This window comes from Notechis scutatus, chromosome 6 (assembly GCF_049901735.1).
Source record: "Notechis scutatus isolate UNSWTSFEM ecotype Mainland chromosome 6, rNotScu1.2, whole genome shotgun sequence".
Classification (NCBI taxonomy): Eukaryota; Metazoa; Chordata; class Lepidosauria; order Squamata; family Elapidae; genus Notechis; species Notechis scutatus.
Genome location: NC_142014.1, coordinates 29,116,329 through 29,127,230, shown reverse-complemented (window position 1 = coordinate 29,127,230; position 10,902 = coordinate 29,116,329). Strand labels below are relative to the sequence as shown.

Here is a 10,902-nt window from a genome sequence, read left to right as displayed (position 1 = left end):
TCTTTTTTTCCCAACTGTTTATACTGTGTAATTCATTATGGGCCCCCAAGAGACTATGAGCAACCTGTGGAGTTACTTCTGAGTAGTTCCTATACTGGGGCGCATGACTGAATCTTGCCAGACTAAAGCAATTATCTGCATTGCTATAAATACAGATAGTTCTCAACGTATGACCACAATGCAGCCAAACATTTCCACTGCTAAGGAAGACAGTGGTTAAGAGAACTGTGCCCCATTTTATAACTTTTCTTGCCACGGTTGTTAAGTGAACCTCTTCGGTTGTTAAGTTAGTTACTCATTTGTTGAGTGAATCTGGCTTCCCTGCTGCCTTTGTCAGAAGATCACCAAAAGTGGCCACATCATCTCGGTACACAGCAACCGTCATAAATAGGAATCATTTGTGAAATTTTGATCACGTGACCTTGGGGGTGTTGTGACAGTTGTGTGAAAAATGGCCATAAGTCACTTCTTTTCCCCAATGCCGTAACTTGAACAGTTAACTAAACAAATGGTTCCAAGTCTATATACTCTGAACTGCTAGGGAGGGTCCGCCTTTGCATTCTTCCTGCCCACCAGGCATTCCAAACTCAGCATATCAGAATAAGAACAGAATAACAGAGTTGGAAGGGATCTTGGAGGTCTTCTAGTCCAACCCCTTGCTCAGGCAGGAAACTCAATACCATTCCAGACAAATGGTTGTCTAATCTCTTCTTGAAAACCTCCAATGTTGGAGCACCTACAACATGGAGGCAAGTGTTTGGGCTATCAGCCACCAGCTCCTCCAGCAGCCGAATCAGAGGAGGAGGAGGAGGTGTGGGAGTCAGGATCAGCAACAAGGCAACCTGAGAGCTCCAAGGGGGAAGAGCTGGCAGAGAGCGGGAGACAGAGGCGGAGCCTGGGCCATCCGTCAGCCCTCAGATGGAGAGTCAACAGCCCCCAGGTCTGGAGGTGGCTGATGAGGAAGAGGAGCAACAACTGGGTTCAGTGCATGACACACGGATGGTCAGAAGGCAGAGGAGAGGAGAGCAGTGGAGATCTATGGGCCAGTCCTTGGAACAGAAGAGCCACCGCTGCTAGCGAAGCCCCACCCTAGCTCTGGGGATAAAAGGCAGGGGGCGGATAGGTATAGATGTGGCAGACAATTATTCATCTTCCAGTCAGACAGACTTGTTAGCCTCCATTGAGAGTGAAACATTTTGCTGGGGGTTGCCAGGACTCCTAATAAAGGAATCTTTTGAGTTCGCGTCAGAGGGTTTGTTGTGTTTGGGGAGCTGAGTCAGAGCAGTAAGTTGTTCCAAATAGGGTTTCCTACCTGAGCAGGGGGTTGGACTAGACCTCCAAGGTCCCTTCCAATTCTGTTATTCTATTCTATTCACATTCCACTGTCTCTTTGTCCTGGGAAGGACATTGCCGCAAGGGGATGAAGAAAATATCGCTCTAAGAAGCTAAAAATCCTGTAGGGTCCATCAAATTTTACCTCAGTTCTGTCCCTAAGTTCCTTCTAACCATGCGAGCGTCCAAAACTGGTCTTTCTCCTCAGCTGCATTTTTGCATTGCCATAACCAGTTTGCTTCAAATCTTTTCCTCAATGATCCCTCAATTATCAGACTAGGACTACCACACTGGGAACTTCAAAAAACCAGCAACCCATTGGGTAATCCTCGACTTAAGAATGCAACTGGAACCAGAATTTATGTTGCTATGGGAGATGATTTATGAAGCCAGTGTTACGACCAATTTTTTTTTTTTGCCACTGTTGTTAATTATTGAACGGTTATGGGAATCTGTTGACTTAGTTGTTAAGCAGGGTGGGATTCAAATTTCTTAACAAACCGGTTCTGTGGGTGTGGCCTAATTTGCGGGTGTGGCTTGGTGGTCACGTGACTGGCTGGGCATGGCTTGTATGCAGAGATGGTATTCAGCAGGTTTTGACCAGTTCTGGAGAACCGGTAGCAGAAATTTTGAGTAGTTCAGAGAACCGGCAAATACCACCTCTGACTAGAGATTTTACAGTATTTTTCCCTGCCACGCCCATCAAGCCACGCCCACAGAACCAGTAGTAAAAAGAATTTGAATCCCACCGCTGCTTGTATGTAAATATTGTAAATATTTTTGTAAATATTTAATTTTTTATTTGAAAAAGAGCAACTTTTACCCCAAATCAGGCAAAGTAGGTGGGCAACTCACAGAATCACAGGTTCACTTAGAGATCTATCTTTCTGCAATCTGCTACCTGAGTCTGCACTGAAAAATAGAAGCTTCAGTCCTAAGGAAGGTTCAGCTCTGCTTTTAGATTAGCTAGAAAGCAAGAAATCCAACAATTTCCTGCTTTCTAGCTAATCTAAATCTCCTGGCACAGCAACTTAGCAGGCAAATTTGATGGCGCACATGCCACGTCAGGAGTGAGTGGGCGGGGAGGGGAGGGGAGGGGCCAGCCAGTGGCACGATTTGCTGGTTCTCCAAACTGGGCCGAATCATAACAACCGGTTTATAGAACTGGTCCGACCAGGTAGAATCCCGCCCCTGCTGTTAAGGGAAATGCTGCAGACATGAAGCGAATCATGACATTGTTAAGCGATTTGGGCTTTCCTCTTTAATGTTTCCTTGTTTTTCTCCAGCTGGGAGAGTTGATCACATGATGCTTGGACATTGCCATGGTCGCCATGCTGGTTGCGAAATACCCAAATTTTGATCACGTGACTCTGGCGATGCCCCAGTGGTCATAAGTGCAAGGACCGGTCTGAAGTCACTTTTTAAAGTGCCACTCTACATTTGAACAGTCACTAAATGAATGATTGCAAGTTGAAGACTACAGCTATATTTTAGTATTTCTTGCTTAATGTTGTGCCCTAGCTACAGTGGCCAAAGTAAAAAAATATCTACACAGCCCTTGAAGCACCAAGCAAAATCTAAACTGGTAAAATACAGATAATCCTCGATTTACGACAGTTCATTTAGTGGCCGTTCAAAGTTACGTTACTGAAAAAAAGTGACATGAGTTTGGAAGAACCGGTTGTTAACTTTCTGAGCAGTTTGTGTGAACTGGTTGGAAGAAATCATTAGGGCAGATTCAATTATTTGAATCCTACCACTGATTGTAAGGTTTGTCCTTCAGACCCCTTACCTTAACTGAAGTCTCCTCAATTGGGAGTGTGTGACATTAATCACAAAATGTTTCAGTGGAGAATAGAATAGAATAGAATAGAATAGAATAGAATAGAATAGAATAGAATAGAATAGAATAGAATAGAATAGAATAGAATAGAATAGAATAGAATAGAATAGAATAGAATAGAATAGAATAGAATAGAATTCTTTATTGGCCAAGTATGATTGGACACACAAGGAACTTGTCTTGGTGCAAATGCTCTCAGTGTACATAAAAGAAAAGATACATTCGTCAAGAGTCAAGAATCATAACATACAACACTTAATAATAGTCATAGGGTACAATAAGCAATCAAATCATACTAGGAAACAGTCAATATAAATTGTAAAGATACAAGCGACAAAGTTACAGTCATACAGTCACAAGTGGGAGGGGATGGGTGATAAGGAGTGTTGAGAAGATTAATAGTGATAGTAGTGCAGACTTTGTAAATAGTTGGATAGTGTTGAGGGAATTATTTGTTTAGCAGAGTGATGGTGTTTGGAGAAAAAACTGTCCTTGTGTCTAATTGTTCTGGTGTGCAGTGCTCTATAGTGTCGTTTTGAGGGAAGGAGTTGAAACAGATGTGAGGGGTCTGTAAATACTTTCACAGCCCTCTTTTGGACTCGTGCAGTATTCAGGTCCTCAGTGGAAGACAGGTTGGTAGTAATTGTTTTTTTCTGCAGTCCTAATTACCCTCTGGAGACTGTGTCTGTCCTGTTGGGTTGCAGAACCAAACCAGACAGTTATAGAGATGCAGATGACAGACTCCATCATTCCTCTGTAGAACTGGATCAGCAGCTCCTTGGGCAGTTTGAGCTTTCTGAGTTGGCGCAGGAGGAACATTCTTTGTTGTGCTTTTTTGACGACGTTTTTGATGTTAGGTGTCCATTTTAGGTCTTGAGATATGATAGAACCTAGAAATTTGAAGGTCTCCATTGTTGATACTGCGATGTCTCGTATTGTAAGAGGTGGTAGTATGGGAGGAACTGGAATTTCTTCACGGACTTCAACATTACAGCATCTTGAGAACTTCCTCCCGTCTGAATTTTCTTGGCAAGCCTCACCAGCTCTAGATAGCTGTTTGGTGAGGCACAGAGCCACCTCGTGGCACGAGAAGGGGAGCATCAAAGAATCACAAGTGATATTTCAGAACAGAGTAAGGTTTCTCTAAGGTTGCAGCATCCCCAGGCTACAACATGATCGAAATTCAGGTGCTTGGTAATGGGTTCATATTATAGAACAGTTGTACCATGTCCTGGGGGTGTTATATAATCCATCTTTTGCGACCTTCTGACAAGCAAAGTCAATAGGGAACTCAGATTCACATAATGTGATGATCTGGAGTGTAACACAAACGTAACAAAATCCAAAACGTAAATAAATGTCCTTTAATGCCTCCAGTTTGGTCCCACTGTTTAATGTCCTTTAATGCCTCCAATTTGGTCCCACTGTTCAATAATTCTATTTTTATTCAAAAATAGTCTTCAAAAGAAAGCAAGACAGTCTGAACTTAATGAGCAGATAGAGGTGAAATAAAAAACTAAAACAAACTACAGTGAAGGAAATTCCACAATGGACCAGGATAAGTAATTACCCACTTCAGGGAGATAACAAGGCACAGTCTGTTGGAAGGACGCCAACCAAGGTAACTTCAGTGCAAAATAAAACACGCTTTGCTTCTAGCAACGCTGTGTTGTAACTGTCTCTCTTATATACTATTCTCCCCAGCTGCAACTAGTGAGTGGGATCATGGCTGCCACCTCTCTCGTAAGCCAACTTTTTTCCTTCTCCGTTCCTCCCTGCGTGTCCTAGGATGAAGGGATGGGCCTGGTTCTTCCTCTGACTGCCCAGCTGGCCTCTGCCCTTCCCCAGCCTCCTCCACAACCTCCAGAGCCACACCTCCACTCCCTGTCGGCTGTTCCTCCTCTTCCTCAGAGTCCGACTCTAACAAGGGCACGACACATAACAACTGTGTTACTAACTTAACAACTGCAGTGATTCGCTTAACAACTGTGACGAGTGGTCATAAAACTCACTTAACAACTGTCTTGCATAGCAACAGAAATTTTGGGCACAATTGTGGAGGTTGTGTAGTCCTGACACAGAGCTGGGTTCCATTGCATTTTGTTTTCTTTTTTTTTTTTTAAAGGGAGCTCTTTCCAGAATTAGATTTATGATCACCGGAGGCCCGAACAAATAGTCTAAAGTAGAATCAAGGGATTGTGTCCAAACAAGCAACTTAAACAGGCAGAAAACATTTGGTTCTCTTCCTTGATTGCCCTGAGTATCCCTTTTTAAATTAGAAAGGGAACATCAAGCACGCTGCATGCTTCTAATAGTTCTTTTCTTTTTGTAGGTCTGAGAGAATGAACAAAATTAGCTAAGAGATCATCTAGATCATCCCTTAGGGAGCTGGATGATGACTTGGCCAATGAATGAATTCGGTTATGTCCCACTCCAGCTATATATAGTGCTATATTCCAGTTCAACCCAGCCATTTTCATTTTCATGAGTGGAAAGGGATTGGCTCAGGAACTGTAGAAAAGCAGACAGAGCTGGAAGGCAGAGTTAAACGTGTCATCAGTTTGAGTCGTTGCATAGCCACGAACCTGCTGAATACCACCTCTGGGTAGTTCCCTGGTTGGCATAGGATAAGCATCAGGAATATTTGTATGAAATGCTCAAAACGCGTGGCTCCACAAAGTGTAGCCTTAGAGAATCTGGAGGGATGCAAGAAGTCTCCATTTTAAAAAGTGACAATAAGATGGTCCTCTGGTTGTGCGCACTAAGACTTTTAGCGGCAATTAAAGAGAAAAAGGAAGATCCAAACCAATCTGAAGAAAGACAGAACTTCCATGAGAAAATGTAAGAGGAGTGGCAGAAACTAGAGGCGGCGACAAAAGAGGGCTCAGCCTAGAATCCCTACGTAGCCATGAACTGAGTCCAACCTCCCTTAAATGCCATTGACCCTTATCTAACTCTAACCAGATGCAAATTATCAGTTCTAATTAGCTCTATGTCTTATTTGTAGCTCTAGTTATTTTCTAGTTCTAGTTCTAGAACAGGGGTGTCAAACTCAAGGCCCACAGGCCAGATCCAGCAGGCGAGGTGCTTAGATCTGGCCACCCATGGGGCCACCCTGGAAACAGTGAGGGATGGGCCCCGTGGTGCCTCTGCCAGCAAAAATGGGCTCCTGAGCTCCATTTCTGGCTGTGACAGCCTCCTGCAACCCTCTGCCAACAAAAACGGAGCCCAGGAGGGCCATGGCAGAGGATTGCAGGAGCCTGTCGCAGCTGGAAATGGAGCTCAAGAGCCCATTTTCACTGGCAGAGCACTTAGGCCACCATAGGCACCCCCAACAAGTGACATTGAGCAGGCCACGCCCACTCTGGCCACACCCACCCCAGCCCTGAGGTCAAACACAACCCTGATGCAGCCCTCAATGAAATCAAGTTTGATACCCCTGTTGTCAGGTTCTGTAAGCCAATGAAACAAACACCAAGACAAACCTGGTTCCCAATGGCTTTATCTTCGTTGCGGACTTTTAATGGCAAAAATTGACCATCACCAATCAAAGTATAATAGCGAAATAAAGTCAGGGCTACTACCCTGTGCTCCCCGCCACTATTTAAACTCTACCCAGCCTCGCCCTGCCCTGCACATACCCCGAGAATAGCACTGCATGCCGATCACAGGCCTGGTGCACAGGTGCCCGCTCTGCCTCTCAGTTCTTCCGGCTGGCACGCACCTCAGCCGCTGCAGCTGCTAGAACATCCAAGCAGCGCTGTAGTGATCGTTCTCGTTGGCCTCACAGTCCCCTGGAGGTACGGGGTGTGGCTGGTGCGGGGTGGCCTCTCAGTCCCCGCTCGGTCTTTCTCCCCCCCTGCCAAAATGGCAACCCTGGGCCTCCCGGCATCTCACGACTGACACCTGTTCTAGAAGAATCCTGTCCAGAGGCTGTAAATCAACAGATCAGTTTAATTGGACCTTCTAGTGTGGATCTGAACTGCTCACGCACAACAGGAAAACTCTGATAGCAAAAACACACACAAAGGAACACTCAGCATTTATACCATCAGCCTCAGATTTTATTTCAAGCTTCAGCACATTGCCAGTTACAAACATGTCAACAATTAAACATTTGTCACATTCTCTTTACCGCTGTCCCTCAACTAAAGGGATGTTTAAGGTATGCTTAGCTTCTCAAATGTAGGTTTGATAGACTAATGGCACAATTTAAACCTGTCATTATTCTGAGGTACACATTTCCTACCTGCTAGCTCTCATGCTTAAAAGTCTGCCAATGCTAGCCATAATTAGTGCAACAATCCAGCATACCAGTAAATTGCAGAGGTATGGTATGCTCACTATCAAATTTCTGCTCAAAACTCAAAACCGTTGCCTTCAAATGAGATCGTACTCAGTATTATTAAAAAGAGAAAACCCAAAACGCTTCCTTATGAAAACATCTATTCTTTTTTTCTTCTTTTTTTTTTAAAAAAAGTAAGGCAGAATGGAAAAATGATTTCTGATCGCTACGCAAACTCATCCTCAAATTCATACTGTTCTTTAGTTTTGCTTTGTTTTTCTTCTTAAAATATATTCTTTGTAAAATTTAGCTTTTTACGTAGGCCTGTACCGTATTTTGGAGAGAGAGAAAAACATATATAAAATAGACTTAATTACTAAACATAACCTGAAACATCAGACAACACAAATGAGGAAGAACAGGTCATGTGTGTGTCAAAATTTGACATGATAAATTACACATTGCATGTTGTTAAAGCTCTAGTAACACATTCTTTTGAGGGTGGGGGAAAGGGTGAACAAACAATAATACAACAGAAAATACTTTGGTCATTAGTACAGCAACCAATAAAATACAAAATGTCTGCATTACATTATATATAAAAATACATTATACCACACAAGATCAATTGTAATAATTCTGCAGAGGAAAGTGACTGTCTACATATTCTTTGTGCTCAGCTCCATTATTTTCTCTTACTCACATTTAACAATAACTACGTTTTAAAACTCTTAAACTCCTAGGGATCAGCTGAGAAATGCAGCATCTTCCAGAGCTATTCAACCTAATCTAACAGGATCTTTTCCCTACTTGATTACAATTTGATAATGTAAGCCAACTTTCTCAAAAATTTTGTTCTCAGCCATTTTTTTTCTCTTTTTAATCAACAGATCCTTTTGCTCCAAATAAACGATCGATTTAACCTGTAAACTAGATAATTTAATGTTTTATTGATTCAAATTTGGTATAGCTGCTGCCTGACACTGATGGACTTTTATGCAAAGGCCATGAATTTCACCCAAGCTGCCCTCCAGCAAATATAGCCTTTGAACTCACCTAATGGAGTGGCAACTTGTCATAAACAACTATGGTGTGCACAGTGTTGACCTCTCAACTGAACCACAGAAACCCAGAGGTGTCAGCGGGCACACAACTAGAATTTTCTCTACCACCCCCCTCCAAATAGATCAGAGCTGTGCACATCAAGGTAACTCAATTATAGGTATCACCTCTGTTCTCTGCATAATTAACCACTAGTTACTAATATTACCACTAAAGTCAAAACTGACTAATACTGTCTATATATATATAAACCTATACATAGCTTTAGAAAATTATAGAAACCCAGTTAAATGGCCCTACCTTGAGCCAGGAATAAATTGAGCCTGACATTTTATGCACAGTTGGAACTTTTAATTTTGCAGTCAAGACTGCCCGATCTTTAAATATTATTCCCTCCAAAAGTACGCTGGGAAGTTCAGTGTACTGTAACTTCCTCCAGAGGCAAAATAGGGAATTTTGAATTATTACTATTTTTCCCAGGAATTCAATATTTTTTTTTTGGGGGAATGTGCGTGAGTCAGGAAAGACTGTTCCTGAAATAATCCACAATTGCTTATATTATTTAGCAAACCCAGTTCAATGGCTCTTCCTTGCACCGGAAATAAATTTAAGTCTGTGGTGTATTTGAAAAGGAGGAAGAAAATCTTTTTCTCTCCGTGCTTTCAGTTTCAAATTGGGAACTTTTAAAATCCGCAGTCTGATTTTTAAAAAAATATGCTCACTCCAAAGTACGCTGGGAAGGGGTTAGGAACAGGGTGGAAAAACCGGCGTTTCATCCTATAATTTAAAAACACACACACACACCTTATTAAGAAGTTCACTTTAAAAGCCTCTGTGTGGTATAAGTCACATATACTATGGTGTACTGTTGGGGGGAACAATGTTTGGGTTGAGCATACACACAGTTTTGTTGCCCAATCGCGAAGGCAAGATTATCGCCCCACAGTGCACCATAATATATCCTGTTTAGTTTATGTGTGTGTGTGTGTATACATACACACACACAGACACACACACATATACAGTGGTGGGATTCAACCGGTATAACAACCGGTTTGGTGAGCGTGGGCTTTGTGCATGCACGCATTTGAAAACCGTCCATTTTTTAGCTCTAAAATTTACCTTCTGCCCCAGTGAGTAAAAGAGCTAAGCCGCGACAATCCATAGTACTGGGCAAATCAGCTAGGCTGCAAAATACTGACACAGACTATGGCAGGGGTGGGTGGGTGGGGCCAACTAATCGCCGGAACTACTAGTTCACTCAAACCGGTCCGAACCGGCTGAATCCCACCACATATATATATATATAACCACAAAAGTGCACATACAGCGGCAGAGAGCTGGGCAAACAGCTCCGCGTTTTCAAATAAATACCACGGCTACTTTTTATCAAAATATCTTACAGTGTAGTAACAGTTTACAATTATTGCTCGGCTAAAAAAGAAAGAAAAAAAAAGGAAACATCGTGAAAGAGCACTTGTTGATTTGCTCAGTAACACCTTGTTGAGATTCGGTCTATGTTGAAACAACAGTTCCCGTTATGGATCCTGGAATCCCTTGAGTAAGAAAGCTGCTGGATTTTGAATCGATGCTTTTTTTCCCCAAAAAAAACCTCCACATTTTTATTCCTTTCTATGAGCTCTCCGGCATAATGCGTTATCGTTACAGGAAGCGTAATTTTCTACTGTAACCGACAATATGCTGGTGCGCCGACGACCCCCTTTTCGAGGGTGGTATATAAAACTTTCTAAATACTTGGTAATACTTTATTCGAGAAAGTGACTTCTGCGCCACTTTGCTTGTAACCAGAACTTCTTGAGCTTAAAAAGGGGCTTTCATTCTTTCACAATATTGACCTTTTTGGTAACCAAAGCCCGTTGAAGATCCAGAACCAAACACACTGTCAACTAAAACAAAAGTTTACTAAAAAAAAAAAAAAAAAAAACCCGAAAAGGTAAAATAAATATTCAGATTGCACTAGATTGCCAGTTGTAAACACTTCGGGGTTTTGTATTTTTTTTTCTTCTTCTTCTTCTTCTCTCCCTCCGAAGTTGTCCGTAAAGAAATTGCGAATCCAGCCATTGCGCGGAGGCAGTTCAGTTTTTGTCAGTTGTCTTCTTCAGCACAACGTGGGCATCCCATCTTGGAAGAGGGTCAGGATTTGATCTTCCAAAGCTGAAATCAGAAACAGTGGTAAAACCAAAGATGGATCATCGTTCCGCCGTTTGTGGTGTACTTGTCCTCCTCTGGCAATCAGAGGATGGAACCTGTGCCAAGACAATAGAAACTTGGCAAGGAACAAATGCTCCTTACTGGGGGGGGGGGTGTCCTTGGTGCTCTCTGAACTGGGTGGTTTTCTTGCAAACGTTTCATTACCAAA

The 10,902-nt window shown here is 42.6% G+C and overlaps 1 protein-coding gene across 2 annotated transcripts in view; it reads right to left on the bottom strand.

The window, feature by feature from the left end:
• Nucleotides 1-7,217: 7,217 nt before the first annotated feature.
• Nucleotides 7,218-10,902, bottom strand: part of PHTF2 (putative homeodomain transcription factor 2) — a 66,154-nt gene continuing 62,469 nt past the window's right edge. For both annotated transcript variants that reach the window (XM_026677163.2, XM_087967819.1), the window contains exon 18: nt 7,218-10,697. In XM_026677163.2, coding sequence (XP_026532948.1) covers nt 10,677-10,697 — 21 coding nt within the window. In that variant the 3' untranslated portion in view covers nt 7,218-10,676. The remainder of the gene's footprint in view (nt 10,698-10,902) is intronic.